The sequence below is a fragment of the Euprymna scolopes genome, chromosome 30 (genome assembly GCF_053919585.1).
Source record: "Euprymna scolopes isolate OS-2025 chromosome 30, ASM5391958v1, whole genome shotgun sequence".
NCBI classification, from domain to species: Eukaryota; Metazoa; Mollusca; class Cephalopoda; order Sepiida; family Sepiolidae; genus Euprymna; species Euprymna scolopes.
In genome coordinates, this window is record NC_136511.1 from 57930035 (window position 1) to 57953692 (window position 23658).

A 23658-nucleotide genomic window follows, 5' to 3' on the forward strand; every position below is an offset into this window, starting at 1 on the left:
CATAAAAATTTTCAAATTGCATTTAATTTATAAAAGTCAGCTGAAAAAATAAATCATGTATAATTTTGAATGCATATAATCTAGTGTTGGACGATTTGAAAGTTTTTCTAAATTATGATACAATTACCCATTCTATTCTAAATTTCCAATTCTTAGATATTCTTCTAGTTCCTTTATGAACAAGAATAAAAAAGCATTGGAAATGCAAAAGGATATAGGGATGGTATGCCAAAAAGTATACAAACAAGATAGCTATGAATGGCTAGGCACATGGAAATAGAATTGCATCCAAAGTATAGCCCTATAGCTTTTCTCCAATCTTCATTCCGTGCCATCATTACGGTTGTAAAAAGCTATAGGGCTATACTTTGGATGCAATTCTATTTCCATGTGCCTAGCCATTCATAGCTATCTTGTTTGTATACTTTTTGGCATACCATCCCTATATCCTTTTGCATTCCCAATGCTTTTTTATTCTTGTTAATTAGTATTTTTACTTACAGTCTTATTTTTAAACTTACATTCATGATAGTATTGTCTTTTTTAGGAGGCGGCTCATTGCCGCCTCCATTAGTAGCAGGTCGCTTCCTGCTGAGTTTTAGGTCTTTGGGTTTTGGGCCTTAGGAGTTGCCTCTTGGTCCTCCATCGGTTCTATATTACATAGAGAGTGCTACCGCCTCTCTGATAAAACAGTTAGAGTATTATAAAGTTCTAAAATGTTCATACCTTCACTATTAAATTTTTCTTGGTTCATTCTTTGGTGTTTTGGCAAAGATTTGGCAGTTTTTGATATTTATATTTATAATAGTTTGTGCATGAGGCAGCTTTTTTCCCCTTTGGATCCCTGCTATACCGTGCTTTTGAGTCAGCACGTGAGGCAGCCTTCTTTTTTTCTGGTTCTTTGTTATAAAGAGCACGTGAGGCAGCTTTTTTTCCCTTGGAATCCCTGTTATACCGTGCTTTTGAGTCAGCACGTGAGGCAGCCTTCTTTTTTTCTGGTTCTTTGTTATAAAGAGCACGTGAGGCAGCCTTCTTTTTTTCTGGTTCTTTGTTATAAAGAGCACGTGAGGCAGCTTTTTTCTCCTCAGAATCCCTGTTATACTGTGCTTTTGAGTCAGCACGTGAGGCAGCCTTCTTTTTTTCTGGTTCTTTGTTATAAAGAGCACGTGAGGCAGTTTTTTTCCCCTCGGGATCCCTGTTATACCGTGCTTTTGAGTCAGCACGTGAGGCAGCCTTCTTTGTCTCAGGATTTGCATGATACTTAATTTTTATTATTTCAACATTTTTCTGATAGTATTCTTTTTGCTCAGATAATACCTTGACTTTGTTTTTTTCATAGTCTATATTTCTCTGAGCTTTTTTACTATGTGCTGACTTTGGCATTTTTTATTAAATGTAAACATATAACATTTATGTGTATCTTACTATAATATCACTTATCTTATAGCAAGACAACTCTCGTAGAATTGAGATACTGCCCCGTCACCAATAGTTAAAGTGTGGAACGGTACATACACCAATAGTGTAGTTGTTATCTTTATATGAAGTCCTAATCAGTGACAGTGTGAGGTTACTTGGTTAATTTATTGCAGTTTATTTTAGAAAACTTACTTGTTTTTATTAGTAGATTGTGTATAGTAGCCACAATATCTAGTTATTTTTGTGGCTAGGGCTTGGATTTTGATTCTTTTTGGTCAGCTTCCAGTGAGTTCTTAGAAGATGACTTTCTTGCAGTTTCTTTTGCGGTTAATTTAACTTATTTCCTTTGGCGTTTGGTGAGTTCTTAGAAGAACTGGTCTGATCTACTTTTCTTAGTGAGCGAAGAGATTCAGCTGCATTTAACAATGGTTGCTATAGTGTATTTTTGCGCATGCGTTAGATTTCAAGTTTCCTCCTTATTTTTCAATAGTTTGACAGTAGTCATGTGTCTTTCTGCCAAGAGCGACAGACGTCAGTGTTAGCCGTGATCATCTAGAGGTTAGGACCCCACGTTGTGGTCGTGCTAACCTAGGTTTGAATCCTGGTCACAGCATTGACATTTTGTACATATTTTACAGTCCAAAATCTGAAGAATTATTTGTTTTTATAACATTGTTTGTTGACGTCGTACTTGCTGATAGGTTACTCTTATAACAATTTTGATCAACTGAGATAAAGATTTTGTGGTTTCATTAATGCTGGTGGGTTACTGTTTAAAGAAAAAACCTTAACGTTCACCTCAAATATTCAGCGTCCAAGAAATATAGGCCACTGGCAAACTGGAATGTCTGTGAGCATCCGGTGTATTATTTGGAGCTGTCCCTTTTGAGAGAAGTTCCGTGTTCGAAGTGGTCTGTCTACATTGGGTATATAGTGTTTAAAACTTGTTATTACACGTAATCTTATTTAATTATGGAGTTAGCTGAAAAGCGATGGGTCACTGCACTTCTCCATGTAAAGAGCAGTCGATTGATGCTTGAACTGTTGTCAGAGACCGTTCGTACACCGAGATACATCGTCTCAAAAGAAAGAAGAAAGAAGAAGAAAGAAGAAAGAAGAACAATTGGCCATTTTTGTACCCTTTTTTTTTTTTTGCTTTCTTTTGACATTTTAACCGACGTTCTGACACTCGCTGGATTCGTAAGACGCTTCTCTGTAAGAATATGTGCTTTTTGAAACTTATAAGTTGATTTTAGTTGAGATTTGGATAGTTTTGTTTTGTAGGCATATATAGGCGTGTACGGGCCATCCCTATATAGAGAGTGCTACCGCCTCTCTGATATAAAATAAAATTATTCTAGTTTTTGATATGGCATAACCCTGTTTGACACACCGGTTTCCATCAGTTAAGCAACCATGAGCCTGTCCAGTACTAGATGGGTGATCATTTAGGACTTCTAGGTGCTGTATGTACTCTCTACTTTTCTCAGCATTGTTTCCAGTCGTCTTGGACTACTCCTTGCCACTGGACTCAAGCAGTGCTGATTCAGGAGAGGTTTGATTGGTTATTGTGCAACCTTTGCCTCACAATTACATGTGCAGTTGCCCCAATAGGGGGTATCCTTTGTCTTTCGAGAGTGAGTGGAGGCATCGGATTCCAGTTTTATAAATGCATCAGAATTTTCAACCTTAATTTATAAAACTCTACTGTTAAAATGATCCATGTAGAAATTTCAATGCATATAAACTAATATTGTATTTTATGCAAATAATTTCAGATGAGATAGACAACTATGAAATGGGGGGGGGGGGAGATGGTAAAAGAGGTGCACGGGACAAACAAGGTGGAGAACCATTGAGCCATGATTTCAATAAAGAAGTGTGATATTACCTGTGCTGATGGCTGGAAATGCAATCGAAGTACATTTATTCCGTTCTGCTGCTACTAGTGAATTTGAAACAGCTTCTGCAAGAGATTCAGTTTCATAGCTGTTTCCATCGATCCATCTTGGGCCAACTGCATGAATAATTATTTTACTTTTTAATTTTCCCGCAGTTGTAACTTCTACACTTCCTTCCTTAAGGTTTTTAACTGATTTTTTGGCCATGATATCATTACATGCATTTTGAATTACTGGACCACCTGTTAAATAAAAAATAAAATAAAAATTAGATAATTATAGAGTGATATTTCTAATTTTAATCTGGAACAATTAATAGTTTGTGTGTGTGTGTGTGTGTGTGTGTGTGTGTGTGTGTGTGTGTGTGTGTGTGTGTGTGTGTAAATTTACTGTCAAGTCATTTGATGAGCACTACTAGTACCATGTAATCGAGCTTTACCTGCTGCATGTTAAAGCCAGCAGCATTCACCTTAAGTAGGTTGAATCAGCTTCTCCCGAAGGAGAAAGTGGCTAGGGAATATCAAATTCACAAACGATCCCCAGTAGCATGTATATCCTGGTTGGGTGTAAGGGGAGATGATTACATTATGTTTTTGCAGAGAGGTGTTGATGTCTTACATGCAGCACCTGGTATTCCCAAATGATCACCATCTGGGACTGACCAGACTTAATATTGCTCGACTTTGATGATCTAATGAGAACCACTCTCTCAATCTGATTATACTGCATGTTAGTCAGGTTATCAATAACTAACCCAGTTTTACCACCAGGTTTGATTGATGAGGAGGCTAGCTAGTCACCCAACAAAATAAAATACAGAGTGGTTAAACCAACTTTAAGAAATCATTTTTTGTGTGCTCTGAGTATCAGAGCAGTAACTGCAATAATGAGCGAGTACCTGGTTAAATTTTGAAGAGTCCATCACTAGACAAAATAAAAGTGTAGCCACTGGGACTTAGGGTTAGCGCTTGTGTGCTTAGGTCAACACCACAACCCTCCTGGCTGATTACACTTATTTGTCTCGTGATGCAGGATTGTGTGATAACTTTTCCCAGGTGTGGTTACATAGGACTATAATCTAGATGGTAATGACATGTAGGTCAGAAGCAGTGGCGGCTCGTGCCTGAAATTAGTGGGGGTGCTGCTTCAAAAATTTTACGTATTTTTTTAATATCGTGTAAAGGAATTCGAATATATAAATAAATATTTAATCAAATAATAAACAAGCATTCAAATAAATATTCAATTATATAACAAAGACAAATAATTAATCAGAAATGGATAATACGCAAAAACTTTTTTATTAAAAGGATTTTTTTAAATTATGTACACTTTACAGAATAAAAATAATATATATATTTATTCCTTTTAAACTTTTCAGATTAAATAAAAGTTTGCGTTTTTTTTGTTTTTTTTTTCAAACAAACCAAAAACATTTTAAAAAATAACTTATTTTTTATAAAAACAAAAAAGAAAAACTTTGAAATTTTCCTGCCTCCCTACGAGGGTTAATTTAGGAGTTTACTATTTGAAAATAGCGTTTTATTTAATAGTTTTATTTACAAAATTTATTTTTAAATATGTATTTATAACAAAACATATTTGTAAATAAAATGGAAAATAAAAAAGTTTACATTTTTATATAGTGAGCAAACAAACAAAAATATTTAAAGATACAAAATTTTATTTACAAATCTTTTAACAACTTGCTTTTTATATAAAAAGAACAAACTTGGCTATTTACTGACCTTCCCATGCCGGTAAAGATCGACATGAAGTTGAGATTCATTATAAGAAAATAGGATGTCATATATAAGCATTATAAAACATCGAATTTTAATGTAGCTTTCTTCCCCAAAAAACAAAAGAATTAAAATTGTCTCAGTCCAGAAGGATTTCTAATTACTTTTTTTAATGCGTATTATCTGACCCATCTACTAACAAATTCATTGTAAAGTTTAAAAATGCATAATTATAAAAAACTGTGTTTTTTTTTTACTTACAAACACATTTTAATTAAAAAATCTTGTGTAAAAAATCCATTTTTCAAAGTGTAAAACTTCTAACATTGTCCTTGTCGGAGGCAAATAAATGCTAATTTTTTTATATCTAAAACATACACGTTAAAAAGATTTCTAACTAAAATGTATTTTCAACATAAACTGTTTCTTCGCGTTTTTGCTTCTAGAAAAAAATGTAAACAGTTTTTTTTTTGTAAAGTTTAGTTGTTGCAAAATAAATAGCATTTAAAGAAACAAACAAAAAGGCAGGTAGATGGAAAAGTAACTTTATTTTTATGGTAAGATTTATTTATTGTATATTTGGTTTTTACCCTTGGCCGCGTGTTAGCTTCACTGCTAAATTCCCGAATACTTTTAATAAATAAAAATAAACAGTTCCTGCATATTATATATTTCCGTCTGCTACCGACTTAAATCGCAACGCTAAAAGTGTGCGTATTTAAAAAAAAAATAGCACAATATTTTATGTACAAGAACACGTTATGTGCAGATTTTAATAATAATTTTTAAAAATATAAGTAAACCTACTTTTTTTTTTCAATAACAATGTTATCATATCTATACAGGCGCACACTCTCAGCAAACAACGAATTTCACGACACGGAACTGCGCTGATCGACAGTTCTTCAAAGAGGCTTTCATCGGCTGCCTAAAGCGTCTAATCCGCGCATGCGTACAAGAGAATTTCATTTAGAAAGTGTAACTGTGGATTTCACAGCGCCAAGCAAGTTTTATTTTTGTTATTATATGCATTTGGAGATACCGACATTAAAGTTAATGATTTTATAATGTACACATAGAAAAAAAATAAATAAATAAATAAAATAAAATAATAATAATAATAATAAACAAACGTATTATTTTTAATTTTATCATTAATATTGTGTAGAAATAACTTGGGGGTGCTGCAGTCCCACAGCCCCATGCACGAGCCGCTACTGGTCAGAAGTGTTATGTTGGTAGGAGTTGGATTTGGATTATTACTTTGGTCATTTTTACAATTTTCAATTTGGATAGAAATGGAAACATAAACAACTGTTTTTGTTATTTGAGTTGTTGGACTGAGGAAGTAATCCTGAATGTCTCAAAGCAATAAAAAAAAAACAAAAAAACAAAAAAGAAAACATGCTATGGCAAACATTATGTGAAACTAGAGATTATGCATCTGGTGTTAAGGAGAGATGAAAGGAAAATGTTATTGGAGTCATCTGTAACAATAAAAGTATGGTTACAATTTAATAAAATGCACTTGTGATAAGGCTTGTGAGAGAAAGTTTGATTGCCACCGTGAGAAGACATACAAAAAGATTTCCAAAGAACTAGAAGAAGGTTATAAACTTGGTGGAGAGGTAACCTTAAGGGCCAAGTAAGTTCCACAGAGCCACAGCCAGTCAGAGATAAGAAAATATGTAGGTAGCGGTTGTGGATGGAATGTGACTATTTATAGAAAAAGGTATATATGAAGTCTTTGGTAGTTTGACAAAATTTAAAGATATCCAACACATGCGCACATGTGAAAGTATTACATGATAAAATCCATGAGTTGAATGAAGAAGTGAGTGACGGATGGGAGGTCAGAATTTAGTCAACAAAAGTTCACAAAACCATGTGACTTCCAGAAGAACAGAGATCTTCCTAAAGCAGATCCAATGCATAAGAGGTGTCATCTCTGATGGGATGTCTGTTGCGCACAATGTAGCTATGTGTAATGAGACAAGCTATCTATCTGTTTATCAATAAACTATCTCTTTCTTTCTCCAAAGGAAAATCAACAGTTCTTAAAGTCTAGAAACCTCTCCTCTTGTTTGTCAATGTCTTCAACCTCTTGCAAAGATAAGAACATGTTATTTGAGCTATTCATAACTATCTATATATTAATAGGATAGTGTGTGTGTTATTTATTTTGTGTGTCACGCTTACATCTGAGTGACTGTCATTTAATTGTTATGAATTTCCATTTTTTGTAATAAATAATTTCACCAAAAATTCTTCATAAGTTTTGGTTTCAGTTTCGATTATAACTGATGGCACTCCAGTAATCTATTTTTTTATAAATAATTTTACCATGATTTTGGTTTTGATCATAGCTGAAGAAACTCAAGTTATATATATATATATATATATATATATATATATATATATATATATATATATATATATATATTTTTTTTTTTCATTAGTTTTGGTTTTGATTCAAGCTGATGCACCTACACCTAAGTCATATGGATATATTTTTTTATTTTTGAAATTGCAATTTTATAAACTATAAAAAATCAATAGAACATTAACTATGATAATATATATGAAATCTGCAAGAATGAAAATATCATATTTAAGCATACTTTACAAGTGGGCTATGCGGGGCATCCCTGCTAGCTTAGATAAATAATTTTGTAGTTTTAACAAAAGAGCTACAATAATATCAGAGCATCTCCATTTATGCTAAACATCTACAGAATGCTAACATCAATATATTGCATATGAATGAATCCCCTGTGGAATTTCCACAGGTCCCGCTAGTAAAAATATGATTACAATTTAATAAAATGCGCTTGTGGTGAGGCTCATGATAGAAACTTTCATTGCTGCCAAGAAAGCATACAAGAAAAACAGATTCCAACTAAATAAAAAAACAAGTAGATAATTAAAAAAAAAAAAAACGAATAGAAAGAGGCATTGATGGGTTTGATGATTGGTTGGCTTACTCGATGAGGAGTTAGCACAAAAAATGGATAACGAGTAACATCTTTTTCAACGAGTTGTTATGTGTTGAACGTGTTGCAAGATTTGCAATACATACAAGTGGTTAGACCTCCAAAATATTCCCCAAAATCTAAATACTACAAATAATCAATCTTCATTTTCAAAATTCAGAAATGTAAAATATTTCAGGGTTTGATATTTATAGTGTTACAAGTGTTCCAGATTCCAAGGTAGGAATGCCTTTTCTTTATGTGATCTGATCTAAAGGATTGATATTAGTTCAGCTACATGCAGTCAAATCATTTCATACATCCTCAAGCCATGTTGTATGTAGTTTACAATGCACCTTAGTGTCTGAGGCATCCAGGTGTGTTATGGAGTTGATGTAGGAGATGGCACACTCTACATGGTCAAATCACCAGAGACTTTGAGTATGTAAGGCATCCCACTAATGCAAAGGTTCTGATGAAGCACAGTTGAAGGTATTTGTTTCCTCTAGTTTCATTATATACGGCACAATAATGCTGACACACCAGTTCTTGCCAAATCACAAAAGTTAAGCAACAATGAGCCCGGCCAGTACCAGCGCAGAGTCATAAGAAATTTCCAGGTTGGTATCTAGGGGCACATTAATTTATTGGGAGAGATGCACCTTTAGTCTTAGTTAAGATATGCATCTAGGAGAAGGTAACTCTGATGACGTCTGTAGCAGGACATTGGATGGCCATGGAGGAGGATGAATCTCTAGCAGATCAACAGTTCTTTGGTATTAAGAGTTATGTTATTCAACTGCAGCCATGCGGATGATCTAAGAACAACGGATAGGTGCAAACAGGCAAGTCAGATGCCACTGCGCTGGAGAAGGTAATGGCAATCCACCCCATGTCATACGTAGGTAGAGCTAGTTAGTAATTTATAAAATATATATGGCGCATAAGCCTGACGAATCCTATAAGTGGATAAAACGCAGAATATTCAGTGTAGCTTAATCGCCATATATATTTTATAAATTACTATATATATATATATATATATATATATATATATAGCACTTTACTGCAGTTTCATTAGTTGGCAACATTTACGATTGGTGATTTCATGAAACTGCAAGTTCAAATCATGTTATGTCTCAAAAAAAAAAAAAAAAAATAAATAAATAAATAAATAAAGGTAATCAGAACAACAATGGACCAAAGCCTATGGAGAACACTAACCATGATTTCATCTATAGCATGAACATGCCATGATACAAGAAGTTTTTTTACAGCTGATATAGCACAGTCATTACTCAAAAGCCAAAATTTGGAGTTCATCTCACTGCCATGCAAGATGGTGAAGTGAACATGGGTTGAAAAGATTTGCTCAAACTTCTAAAATGAACTTGCCTAGAAAGATTAGCAGCAACTTCCTGAACCTTAACCAAAAACAAAACAGTGAGCAGTGCGAGTACATTCACAATCACCACCAACATTCAGCATGTCCTCCAGGGAGCAAAATGTAGTTTTGTAACATTTTAAAAGTTACACCAACAGTTCACACATGCTGTTTCCACATTTGCACTTTTGGCCAATGAGTGGTCAAGAAGCAAATCAACAAAACAATCTGTGCTTCTTTATTATAATAAAATAAAAACTTTTGAATTTCAAGTAAAACAAATGGTACCTACATAATGGTCATGGTGCAAATAGTAAGATATCCAAAAAATTTCGGAAAATGATAGGTAGAAAAATAATTATTCATGAAAAAAGACAACTGTAAAATCAGTAAGGTCAGGCATATAAAAACCAACAGTAGGTTCTTTAATATGACAGGGGCATGTTCAAAATTAATGTTTCTGTTTAGAGCACAATTGAAACATGACACTTCACTTTTGCATTTTAAACTTTAATTGAAGCCATTATATATAAAAAATAATTTTATTAAATCAACAGTAGATTTTTTACAGTGCAATGTAGACTACAATGTATTGTGGACTAACTCACTGTGAGGAGACATGTGAAGCTTCCTCCCCGGTGGACTGTAATGGGTCCTCAACTAGAACAAGCAATCAATTGATTTGATTGAAAATAGGCGATTTCAATGACTTTGATGACAATAAAAATATGGGAGTGTGAAACATTTGTTGATCATTATTCAATCCTGGGCAATGTCAGATCTCTCTGTTAGTAATTAAATAACAGAGTTGAATCAATAAATATTATTTAATATATAAATATTAAACTAACAGCCATTCTCTCTCTAAATAAAGCTCCTACTACTTATTAAATAAAAAAGTTGAATCCTTAAATATTATTTAATATCTAAATATATAATTAATAACCCTCTCTCTTTGGTAATTAAATAAAGAGGTTTAATCAATAAATGGCATTTAATATACAAGTATAAAATTAACAATTGCATAATTGAAAATAATACAAACCTTTATCACAAATGTGTTTTGCTAATCCACCGACATGTTCCAATTGTCTGTTAGCTGCATTCACAATAGCATCTACTTCCATTTCTGTCATATCACCCTCATGTACTAATATAGAACAATTTGTAGATTTCACTTCAACATCTGCTGAAGATCTTTTCAGAATGTTCTTTATGTTATCTTCATCCTTCAATATTATGCACTTTAAATCTTTTGACAATTTCCTAAACATGGTGTCTGCTGCAGCAGATATTAAAAATCTCTTGAAGCCCAAACAAGCAATCACTTCTTGTTTTTCTATGATACCTTTGGTAAGATTTTTTAAAAATTCTGATGCCTCTTTGTTGACTTTATTTGTTGCAGAAATATGAACCATTTGGTCATCTGGAAATTGTATATTTATTGGTATATTGTTGTCGGAAAATTGTTGTATCTCCTTCTGACAAAATGCTTTCAGGAATTCAAAATGTCCAGGCTTCAATGGAAGGGTACTTGTATAAATGACATTTGTGTCAAAGAATTTACCAAAATCATCTCCGACAGGCTGAGAGAATTCTTTCGTTGTAACTATTGTAATTTTGTCATTTTGTTGATCATTGATATAAAAAATATCAATATATTTATCAGACATGTTTTTTACAAATGCTTGCCACTTATCTCCTTTCATTGCTTTCTTTATTGGATCAGTGAGATCAAAGTCTAGTTCCATGAAACCTTTTTGGAAAACGTTCTTTGCTGATATAAGGGTCTTATTGTCTATGCCATAAATTATTACTTCATTTTCAGGGTTTAATTCCCATGAGCAAATAAGCTTATTTTTCTGCAGATTTTTCTGCAGATATTCCTTAACCTTTTTTTTGATGACAATTTTATTAGCATTGCGAGGGAGGGAACACTGAATGGATAAAACTTCTGAAAGATACTTATATATTTCTAGTGTGACATTCTCGATATCTGGAGCAGAACCGGTCAAAATTATATTTTTAGCCTCCTTGTTAATTTGCAACATTTTATACTTTGGAAGGATTTTGGATGGAAAAAGGTCAGCATAAAGTAAAGAGATTTTATGAGGGGGAAAGTCTAGCGTCCTACTAGTCTTAGACTTACTTTCAACAACACTCAAAATTTTTTTTTTGTTATCCTCTGCCAGAGTTTTGTTGAATGATAAAATGTAGACCTTGTGATTATTATCGTCAAAACCAACATAAACGGCGTCTGATTCTTGATGATATGTCTCCTTTAATATGGGATAGATATTAGGCGGAATAATCAATTCTACTTCAATTATGGTGTTAAGTAATTCATTCACTTTTCCTTTAATTTTCTCCTCTTTTATGCTTTGACTGAACATAATTTTCAGTGATTTTCCTTGACTTTCAGACCAAACAAAATATCCATAGTCCTTTAGCTCCTTTTCAAATACACATTTATAATTCATTATGAACTGCAACTTAAAATCTGATGAAATGTTTATATCCATGTAGGTTTCATCTTCATCTTCATCATCATTATAATCATGGTACAGATCACAATCAAATTTCTCATGTTTTACCTTGGACCATTGAGAAGCAACTGAAAAAAAAAAAAAAAAATTAAAAAAATGTAAATTGATTTTACTTGGAAAAAAATATCACGACTTGCTTGAAACATTATGTCTAGTGTATATAATTCATATGAGATGATTTTAATGCATAGATGAATCAAATATAAGTGGATTAAAAACAAAAGTCAAATTAAAATGTTTTAATATTTGAGGAAAAGAAATGTAGTAAAAAAGGTTAATTTAGTTTGCTTGAAACATGGTGTGTGATATATATATATATATATATATATATATATATATATATATATATATAGGTAATTTATAGGAGATGATTTCAGTGTAGAAATGTATAGGATTTAAGTGGATTAAATGCATGAGTTCAATTGGAAGGGTTTTAATATTTGGGGAAAGGATGTGTAGTATAAAAAGTTAATTTAGTTTGCTTGAGACACAGTGTGTAGTGTAAGCATGATATTTCGGGAAAATTCTCCTTCAAATATGTGTTTGCCTTTAGTTCAAATGTGCATAAGGGGACAATTGTAAACAGCAGTAGTTTCATAGTAATTAAAAAGCACTTAGAACTTATTGGCTTTTTATAACTGCTTTTCTAACTGCTTCATGTAAACTGTCAGAAGATGCTGACACAAACTTGGGTTAGGTTTTGGACCAGTACCTTCTATTCAATACAGTTTTTTTTGTATAAAGTTGGAAAATAAAATGTAGAATCTACTAGTGTCAATACACATACATTTCAAGCATAGTTTTTAAAAACATCGATTTACTTTATTTTGAAATATTTTTTAGCATATTAAAAAATAATAATGATGAAGTGTTTTTTTTATTATTAATTATTTTTAATATTATTGTTTAATGTTTAATTTGTCTAAAGACTAGTTAAAACTTTAAATAGATTATTTTCTGCTAAACTTGCATAAAAAGAGAAAAAGATAGATAATAGTCTTTTCTTTGGAGAAAGGTAGGTGCATGTACCATTTGGTGTGAGCCGACGATGGGTAACCTGGGTTAAATGGCTGTTGGGGGGCGGGGAGGAGGTATAACCCGTCTTGTGGTGGCATGGCTGCTGCTGCTATATTGGTCTAAGCTGCTGACGAGACCAAGTTCACTTTATACTCATTTTGAGAAAGTAGTTATAGACGAGAGGCTTCCAGCGTGAATGTATCATTTTCTTTTAGATTTGTGTGTTTCCATGCTTTAATATACAGCAGGGAGTCATCTGTCAAGGGGTTATATTCACTTGTTATATGAAATTGGAGCTGATAAAGTTGTGAATGTGTTCGAGTGGGAATTGTACTCTTATAGTGTTCCATTGGGTTAATTATTTGTGATAATGTACGTGCCAAAGAGGCGTCAGCTGCAATGTTCATGCTTCAAATTTGATTCTTTTCTTTGATGAGTGGTTTCCTCTAGTGGTTTTCTTTACTGTTATGATTTGTGGATTATGCCATAGACAGGGGCATAGAAAGGAGTAGGGTTTGATGCTGTCGTGTGCGTTTGTTATGATTGTTTAGTTTGTGATGACGAACGGGGTTCGTCTGAGTGCTACCATTGTTGTCACTATTACTGCTCCTGCTGGTGTCCGTTTTTGTGTATGTAAATATAGAGGGAATAAAATGCGTAGTTGTATAAGCAAAGAAGTGTTTTTTTTTGGGGGGGGGTGTAACCGCAACACAATTGTATAAATGGAAGGTGCATGATTGCAACAAAGATTGAAAATCGAAAGTCATAAAACTAAATTTCCATAAAAAATCTACTTAATTGCTTTGCTAGTTTAAACTAAAAGCAATATTATCAACTTAATTGCTATGCTAGTTTCAACTAAAAGTAATAATATAAACTTAACTGCTATGCCCGCTGAAACTAAAAGCAATAATATCAACTTAATTGCTATGCCAGTTTAAACTAAAAGCAATATTATCAACTTAATTGCTATGCCAATTTAAACTAAAAGCAATATTATCAACTTAATTGCTATGCCAGTTTAAACTAAAAGCAATATTATCAACTTAATTGCTACGCCAGTTTAAACTAAAAGCAATATTATCAACGTAATTACTATGTCAGTTTAAACTAAAAGCAATATTAATTAACTTAATTGTTATGTCAGTTTCAACTAAAAACAATATTATCACCTTAAAATTGCTATGCCAGTTTCCAATAACAGCAATATTTTCGTCTCAATCGTTATGTCACAATTAGTAACATATTACTGCATCATTACATAAGACATGTACTCTCACGGTCCTTTGATCGACCATTATTATTTTTGAAAACTTAACTGAAGGGAAGTAACTCACAGTTTGCAATCTCTTCATTATTTAAATATAATAACTTGCAATTTTCTTTGAAAACAATTTTTTCTATAATTAATTTTCTACTTTATCATTTTTCATATTTCTTGCATATGTTACTAATTTTGACATGATAATTAAGTAGATAACATTGGTTTTAACTGAAATTTAATATTTCAATTTTATGGTCTTATACCAAACAAGCGGCAGATTGACAATTAAAATTATTATTGTAATGATATTGTTTCTGGGCAGTTAAGATAAATGGTGTTGATAATAATTGTGACGAAAAATGTGTTAGGCTACATTTGAAATTTAATGAAAAATGTGCTGATGAAATTTGAATACAATTCTGTGAGATTCAGAAAAAATATCAAAGGGAACTGCGAGTTAGTTAAGGTATGCATACACGCTAAAAATACAAAAAAAAACCAAACAAACAAAAGCTATTGAATAGATACGAGAGGGAATCAGATAATTTGAGAGCAGATTTTATGAATGATTAACGAAATGTCTTCAGCACTTCCTCTCAGTAGAAGAGTGGGCTCAGAGTCTGCCGCAGTTCACAGAAGAGAAGAGTGAAAGAAAATATTGTACCATCAAATAAAATAAGTAATGAAAGATCCTTTTGTGTTTTCCAAGACTTTAATTGCAAACCAGCTGATGAGGGAACGTTACTTCCAGAAATTCAAGGAGAATTCTCCAACGGAAGAATAAGTGTTTCTTTTTACCTTTTCTTTTTAATTTATTTATGGAAATTGCTCAAAATAAGGCATGAAGACACTTGTTTAAGGAGCTAACAAAAGCAAAAGATGATTATCAAAAAGACAGGAGATGCCTATTGACCCTAGTCTTGAAAAAACCAAAGCTGTAGGTAGAAGGACAATAGTGAGCAAAAAAAGTTCCACAACCTTGTAGTGCTACTGGAATAAAAAGTCGATTATTATTCAATGTTGACTCCAGCAAAGAAAGTGGGAAGTTGACAGCAAGATGTTTGTGAAAAAATTACATTTAAATTTCTGTGTGTTGGTACAATCAGAGAACAATGGGAATTGCAAAGACAAGTGGCCTGGGGAAAGAAGTTATCAGAGTAGAAAATTTTTTAACATTTTAACATATAAAAATAATAATGGTTTTCTTCAAATTAATAATTAAATGCTTTCTTTTAAAAATTAAATAAACTAACTTTTTGGTTTTTACCAAAACATGGCAAGAAATCTAAATTATTCACACACCAAATCTTTATTTTAAAATTATTTTTTCTTTTGATTTACTTGTTTTATTTTTTTTAATTCTATTAATTAAAATCATTTTCAATTATTTATTTACAACTAGCCATCATACCTGACACAGCCTGAGAGTATTTAATTATTATATTTTTAGTTTTGAATGTATAATAAGCAGTCTGTTACTAAGTTTGTGGAAAGGAAGTTGGGTGCAGCTCAATGTTTGTAGTACTTGCAAGCATTAAGTACACAATAAGTTCAGTGGAATTACTGGTAACTTGAGTGAAGATAACTAGTTTATGTAAGACAATGGATATGGATGAGAACTCAGATGTGGAGATAGTATATCTAGATGGTGAAGCAATTGAGGTTATCGAGACGGTTTACTACCATTGGAGCACAGGGTACAGCAGGTGCTAGTATGATTGCAAAAGTGATAAAAATGGATGCGAGAAAAAGATGGCTAAATAAAAACCTGGTCAGAGATAGATAAGTTTGGAAGTCAATTTCTAAAAACTGTGCAAACACATGTACTCAACTCATATTGTTGTCACCAAACAGTCATGAAATTTGTTCACATTTAAAATTAGCACAAATGATATTTATGCATTAAAATTGGAAACAGTTATTATCTAATAGACAAAAAGGTAGTTCTTTATGAATGTGTGCCTGTCTGTGTGCCACTAAAAAAAAAAAAAAAAAAAAAAAAAAAAAAATTTAAAACCTACATGTATTCTGTTTCAGTGTGCAATGCTTAAATTTAAAACATTATTTTTGCTGGTCTGCCATCCTTAACTTTAAAAATAGCATTTTTGTTAATCTGTCATGTTTAAGTTTAAAAATTGCATTTTTGTTGGTCTGTACGAGCCCTTTCTAGTCTCACCCAAAAGCACGCATTCACATCTCAAGCTATTTTTCTTGTCATACACATACGCGCACACGTACACACATGTAGATATATTCACGTTCACATGCATACACCCACATTCACGTGCATACACACACACGCTAACGTACACACATGTACACACACGCACGCACACATGGGCAACATCACTTCCCCTTTGAAGGAAATCCACACATGTGCAAAAGACCACCGGAAACAACTATAGAAGCAAGAGACCTGAGCTGTTTCCCTCTTTTCAATGTAGTTTCGAAGCTGAGCGGTCGACGGACCAATGACTCCCTTGCGGGGCGCGCGCCTCACACCACCTGCTACTGCGTGTGGGGCAAGAGTCAACAGACAGTACGTACACCTTACATGCTTTCTATCTCCATGGCTTGGATTGACTTTCTCACTTTCTCTCTCTCTATACAACAATAGACTTTCCCTCTCACAAGCTAACAGCGAGAGACACACGCCAAACTGAATTGACTTTCTCACTCTCTCTCTCTACAACAATAGATTTTCCTTCTCACCAGTAAACAGTGAGAGACGCATGCCAAACTAAACACGTGCTGTACCGTTTTCTTTCATTTGTTTCTTCACGAAATAAATTCTACTTCGTTTAATTCAATAAACGCGTTGTTCGTTTCTTCCTCAAAGCAATTCATTTTTCCTTTCTCAATTCAATTCATTTTTCCTATTTTGTACGACTGGTGGATATATATAATATATCCACCAGTCCATTACAGGTCTGTCATGACTGTAAAGTGTTAAAATAGTATTTTTACTACTAAATGCACAGATATTATTAAAATGGATCCATTAGATATGTTCTTGTTATATTTTCATCACAAATTATCAGAAAACGAAATAAAATGAAAATAAACACTTACTATTGTAATCTTTAAATGTTACAATACATCTTTTACCAGGTAGCATTTTGAGGGATTCGCAATGATCAGGATGTAATGGGTTTGTAAAATAATTCTCCATGTTATCTCTGGTGACATTTTCCGGAATATTTTGGACAATGATTTTATTAGTTAATTCAACTTGTTTGGCTTTAGGATACGTATCACTTATGAATTTTTTAGTATTCTCTTTGAGGCTGCTTTTTACTTTTTCAAAATCTGAAAAGAAAAAGAAAATAATGATTTTAATAATTTTAATGAGTATTTGAGATTGGTTAATTTTTATACATTATAATTTATTTTCATATATCAATGCTGCTGAAGTGAAGATGTTACCATGTGTTATTGGACTTAATGCTCCACCTCCATCACTTATTAGTTGTTGCTTTGTCTCTTTTAAGCCCCATGGATTGCATAACAAGAAATTCAATCTTTACTCCCTTAGGGGTCATGTGAGCCAGCCTATAAAAACCTTTGCATATTATACTTTAGTCTTTTTTTTTTTAACCAAGTAAGACAACAGCCGAACTTTGGTGACAAAAGTCCTTGTAGTAGTACTGAAAGTTTTCCCACTTCTGAACAGGTTTAACTACTTCTGGAAAGATGCCCAGATGGTAGTTAGAAGTTAACTATCATCCTTCCCCAAATTCTCACTTGCAACAAAAAGTCCACACAGAAAAGCTTTTACTTCTACACAAAAAAAGCTAGAATTGAGTAACACACATGTGCAACCTTTCAGTGAAACTCTCCACCCAGATAAGTTCTTGCAAAGTACGTTTTTGCAAATCTAACAATCTTCCTCGTTTCTGAACATTCAGCTTTTTCTGGTTATATTATATGCTATTTTTGCTCACCCTATAAAATTGCTCTAAAATATTAAATACCCTTGTCGTGTTCCTTCTCACAAAAATTGTTGCCATATTCCTGTTTCAGAGCTTATCCATAGAATTGTTACTGCATTCGCATGTGTGAAAATTTAACTTTTTCCCAGTGTTAATAGTTCTTATTGTTTTATAGATAAGTGAAACATGGACTATACTAGCCAAGTATGAGAGAAAACTCAATGTCTTTGAAATGAAATGTTTAAGAAATGCAGATATCAGAAAGATATTTTCCAGTGACCAGTGAGAGTCTGATCACCCTTAAGGGGTCCACCACTAGACAAGTAAGAATGTAGCCCTGCTGGGTTGTATCTATGGTCCTGTGAGCTGGGAGCGATGAACATGGCCAGAAGTACATCACAAGTATGTTCCCATGAACCAGGTTAGCGACGGATGCGGCCCGGCCCCCGGAGAAAGGGGGTTAGGGTTTTATTATATATTTTTTTTTTTTATATAATGAAACAAAGTAATTATTCATAAATCGTTCTACACTAAAAATCATTATTCATGAATCGTTTACACTTGTTTAGTCGAGTTCTTTGATTCAAGCTTCATGATGCAGGTTACATACTTAAGTTCCATTAATCAATTTCCCAGCTAAGAACAAGAGCCTTTCAACTTAGCTCTTATGAGGGTTTCGTCGACCCCCACCCCCACCCCCACCCCCGGCGCGGTGAGAGCAATGTGTACGTCTCGATGCCAGTCAGTAAAAAGCACTCTGGACCAAGGACCCTATTCTAAAAAAGATAATCGTTTTTATCAAATCAGAAATTCCTCCCTCTGCCTTTTTTGAGTTATTCTTCTCTTTTCCATTATCTTATTCTTTTCTTTCTCTCGTGAACTCATTATTTTATTCTTTTCATTTTCTCTTTCTTTTCTCTCTTCTTCGTCTTTCATGACGATATCTCTCCCTAGGTTCAATTTATTTATCTATCTGTCCAACTAACTTATCATATAATTAGGAGTTATTGGTCACTCCAGCTGTCTTCCATATCGCTCAAAGGTCTTAAAAACAACACTTTCGTTGTTGATAGATGTCAATTCTCGTTGTCTTTCTCTTAAAAACCCCACCCCGGCCCTGATGTGATAAGCGATAACTATTTATTTCCATGAGTGATTCGTCATCTGAGTCAAACATTTTCGGCGGGCGACCCTTTTTCCTTTTTCTTCCTGACCCTAACACCCTCTCCCATCTTCTCTTCCTCTATTTGAAAAGCAAGATCATCTGGTGTCGCCAGGGATCTCGTCATAGGAACAGGAAGTAAATTCTTTGATGAAACAAAAGTCTTGTTTTTTCCTGACCCTCCATATTGTGAATCATTTGAAGTATGGCAAAGTTAAAATTTCAAGAGAGAGATAGCAAGGGAAATAAAATCAGACAGAATAATACAAGACAGAGAGGGAAAGAAGAGAGAGAAAAACGGAAAAAGAGAAAGATAAAAATAATAAAAGTGTTAAGTGTTGAGATATTATGTTGAACAAAGATGGTGGTGAAGAATCATTGCAGTTCCGATCTTGAGTGTTAAGTAATCCCTAGTAACAAAGATGGCGGTGAAGAATCAAACGCAGGTTTGTAACAGAGGTGACGGCGAACTGATTGAATCCAAAATTTGACAATTTTTATTGTAACTTTGGAAGCTTTTCATCGGTTGGTTATTATAAGTTGTGGTTATAAAAACGATCGTCAAAATCATTGGTGTCATACCCCCCTCATTAGGACCCAAAAACATAACAAAAATAATTGAATGATAAAAATGGGTTGAGTCATATTTAAAGTTAATTTGATTCAACAAAGATGGAGTCCAGTAATGAAGAAAAATGTTAAAATTTCTTTGTACTTACCAAGTTTATTTTCACATTCAATCAACCAAACTCCAGGTTGGACCATTTTAAGCGTGACCAGATCCAATTCAATCTCAACCTCCAAAAAGTTTTTCAGTGAATCATGAAGTACACCATGCTTAACGTCAAGAATCAACAACTGTTTATCATGCATTTTTGGAGGTATGTACATTCTAACTTTAAGAGAGTGTCCCTCAATCTTATGATCACATTTTTTAAGAACATTGTTGACAACTGTAAAAAAAATTTAAAAAAACATCAGAAAAAAAATATATAAAACAATTATTTTATCAAGAGCTACCTCCACTGTTCTACATCTACTAACCTAAGATCTCATATCCATTCTTTGAACGCAACCATACCATCAAAGTCTATTCTTCTGCAAATACCTACTGTACTGTACACTTTTTAACCCTTATCCTTGAGTGGCCTCTGGGCCTTGATAATGTGGTGATGCCTATGTAACAAAAAAAAAAAAAAAAAAAAAAAAAAAAAAAATACCTCCCTTGCATTCATTTCAAATATAGCACCAATATTTTTCCCAGGCATAAAGCCAAACTTAATTTTATCTCTATGATTATCTGACTTTTTATTCGCCACTTATTGTTATCTCAATTACTTTCAGAACCTGATTCATCAATTTTAAACCTCTGTAATTACCTTTATTTAATGCTTTCCCTATACCTTTGTAACAATTTATAGCACTTGTACAGTTTAATCAAGACATTTAAAAAAATGAAAATATCAAAAAAGGTTATATTGTACGTATCCGTTTTGGACTGAAGATCTCAGAAAAAAAAATTTCACTTAATTTGATTGAGTAGATTTTTTTTTTTTAACAGCGGAAAAACAGGTTTTTATGACAGCGTGTTGAAGATAGACATCTTGGAATATTTTGAACACCCCATGGGGAGATAACTCAATGTAAAGCGCCGACACTCCCTCCCCATCTTTAATACTAACTTTTCTTCCTAAAAATCGAACCTTTTGCTCGGTAGCATAATAAATTGTTTTTTTTTTTGTTTTTTTTTACTGTAAAAAAAAAATTAAAAAAAAAAAAACACTACTTGATAAAATTAAGTGAAATTTTTTTTCCGAAGAACTTCATTCCATAACAGATACATACCATTTAAACTTTTTTCAACATTTCCATTTTTTAATGTATTGATTAAACTGTACATGTACCTAATTTACAATTGTACTTAGTTCTAAATTTTTTGAATAACCGTTTTCTTATATGATATGATTGGTTATATAGTCAGCTAATATAATTCCTAACTTCTGGCGTGGCTGCTACTAGAAGCAGTGACAAAGTAAATCAGTTCCTTCACTTTTATTGTTCTTCAGTATTTCTATTGTGAAGCGATTTATGGAAATAAAACTTAAGAAAAGAACATTATATTGAAAAACATACAATAAAAATCAACAAAATTATAAAAAAGATAAAAATAACACAATTAGCCTTTATTTGCACTTTTAATAACAAAATTAAAAAAATAAAAATTTTTTATTTTATTTTTATTTTTCTTCCTTTGAAGTTTGTAATGCTGGGTATGGGGCATCCAAACCAGCTACCAACATTGCCCCGCTTTTTATTGAAACCAACCGAGAGCTCTTTTTAGTATCCTCGTTGTTCCCTTAAGTCTGGATCTCTTTTGCACTTGGTTCACCAAGAATTAGAATAGCAATACACATGGCCGTTAAAACGCTTTGGATAATCAACGATTTCAAGGAGTTTTTGCTAAAATACTCATATTTTAAAACCAAAGCACTTTAAGTCTTCAAAATACCACCGTTTTGTTCAGAAATGAATATACTTTCAAATGAATTAGTAAATAATAACATACATTATATATTTTTAGAGTTTTAAGCAAATAAAAATGATAAAAATGTGATCATAAAACAGCATTTTTGGTAAGATTTTGTGACAAGTCACCCTGATTTCTAAACATTCGTACCGTGTTTCTGTTAAGAATTTTTTAATGAAATTTGGAAATTAACCAAAAGAGATGTCATTTTTAATAATTTCGAGTGTCTGAAATTCATTTGATCACTCGTTTTTTTGTTGTGTCAAAAAAAAGATTTCAAAATGATGAGTATTGAAAGTTTTGAAAAAAATCTTCTTCGGACACTCACTATTAAATAAAACAATCTTTTTACTATGTTTATTTGTTAAAAAGATGATTGAACAGTGTTTTCTCTAGTGGTACGTAGCAATTTAAAAACATAATATCCGAAAAAATCGTTATGAATTTGAATCAAGACTTCTGTAGTATTAGTGATAGCAGAGCAGCAGCAGCAGCAACAAGCATGGTGTAAACAGATGTTTGTTTTTGTTGTTTATTTTTATTCCAGATCGATTTTTTTTTTCAATTGAAAATCTGGTTATAAATAAAATTTTTTACATGTTTAGTTAGAGCTATTTTGTTATCAAACATACAAATATTTTTAAAAATTGGGTAGTAGTAAAATTTGAAATATTTTAACGAGCGAAAATGTGAAATATGATGTTTTGGTTCACGTGTACGAACGGTACACACACTTCTAATTTTCGTCCCTTAAAACATGTTTTCAGTGAATTACTATCGAATGGAAACAAATCTACCCGATTATTAAAAAAAAATTTTTTTAAATAATCAATATTTAAATATTTGTAGGAAGGGCTCAGTTAAAAATAATGGTAGGAAAAGACATGAAATGTAATTAAAAATCAAAATAACATTAATTCAAAATTTTTAACATTTTGTCAGCTTTAGCAAAAACTTGTTTCTTTTTTTATATTTAAATAGAATTTAAATACTTGATATTTTTCCAAGCATTATGTTTTCTGTTAGAGCGACGTCACTTTTTTAAATAACATTTATTTTTGTCTGTTTGTCATAATTCTTGTAAAGTTTCACAATGGATATCAAACACCCTCTTTAAAAAAAAACTCAATTCTATGTCTAATCATAGGTACGAGTGGCAAGCCTCCTACTAAAACCTTTAGCCTTAACAATAACGCTAAGTACAAGTGGCAGAGCTCCCCACTAAACAAACTTCCTCTGTGAGCTCATATAAACATAAAAAAAAGAAAAGTGCACATGATTAATCTCCCCCCCCCAAAAAAAAAATAAATAAATAAATTGGTCAACTGTCCTAAAACGCTGGTGAATTATTTTACATTTATGTGAAACCAACCCCGACTCTAAATTCTAAAATTGTTTTTGTTTTGTTTCTATCAAGTCTTCAGGATGTTCACACATAATTTTCCTTAGCCCTATCATTAACCCAAAATCAGAGTGGCAACCTCCCCACCTTCTCATAATTGCACAAAGACCCTCTTAAAACCACGCATAATCGCCTTTTAGAAAACAAACAAAAAAAAACAAAAAACACCCAGGATTTATCTATCATAGGAAAAGGTGGGAGGGTAACTGCCCTAAAACGCTCAAATGATTCAAAATGAGAAATCATTTTACATTAAATTCTAAAATAATTTTTGTTTATCTTTTATTAAAGTTTTTCAAGTTGTTCACATGCAATTTTCTATAAAGGTAGAATCACATATTTTGGAGAGGTGGTCAAATGGGAAGGGGTAACAGAAGGTATTAATCTACA

The 23658-nt window shown here is 32.6% G+C and overlaps 1 protein-coding gene across 1 annotated transcript in view; it reads right to left on the reverse strand.

Annotated features, from left to right (window-relative positions):
- LOC145254821 (uncharacterized) overlaps positions 1-23658 on the reverse strand; it is a 128657-nt gene that overhangs the window by 60563 nt on the left and 44436 nt on the right. Inside the window, exons 7-10 of the mRNA XM_080113649.1 lie at positions 20059-20292; positions 17318-17554; positions 10464-12032; positions 3311-3562 (exon numbers count right to left, since the gene is read on the reverse strand). Coding sequence (XP_079969775.1) covers positions 3311-3562; positions 10464-12032; positions 17318-17554; positions 20059-20292 — 2292 coding nt within the window. The remainder of the gene's footprint in view (positions 1-3310; positions 3563-10463; positions 12033-17317; positions 17555-20058; positions 20293-23658) is intronic.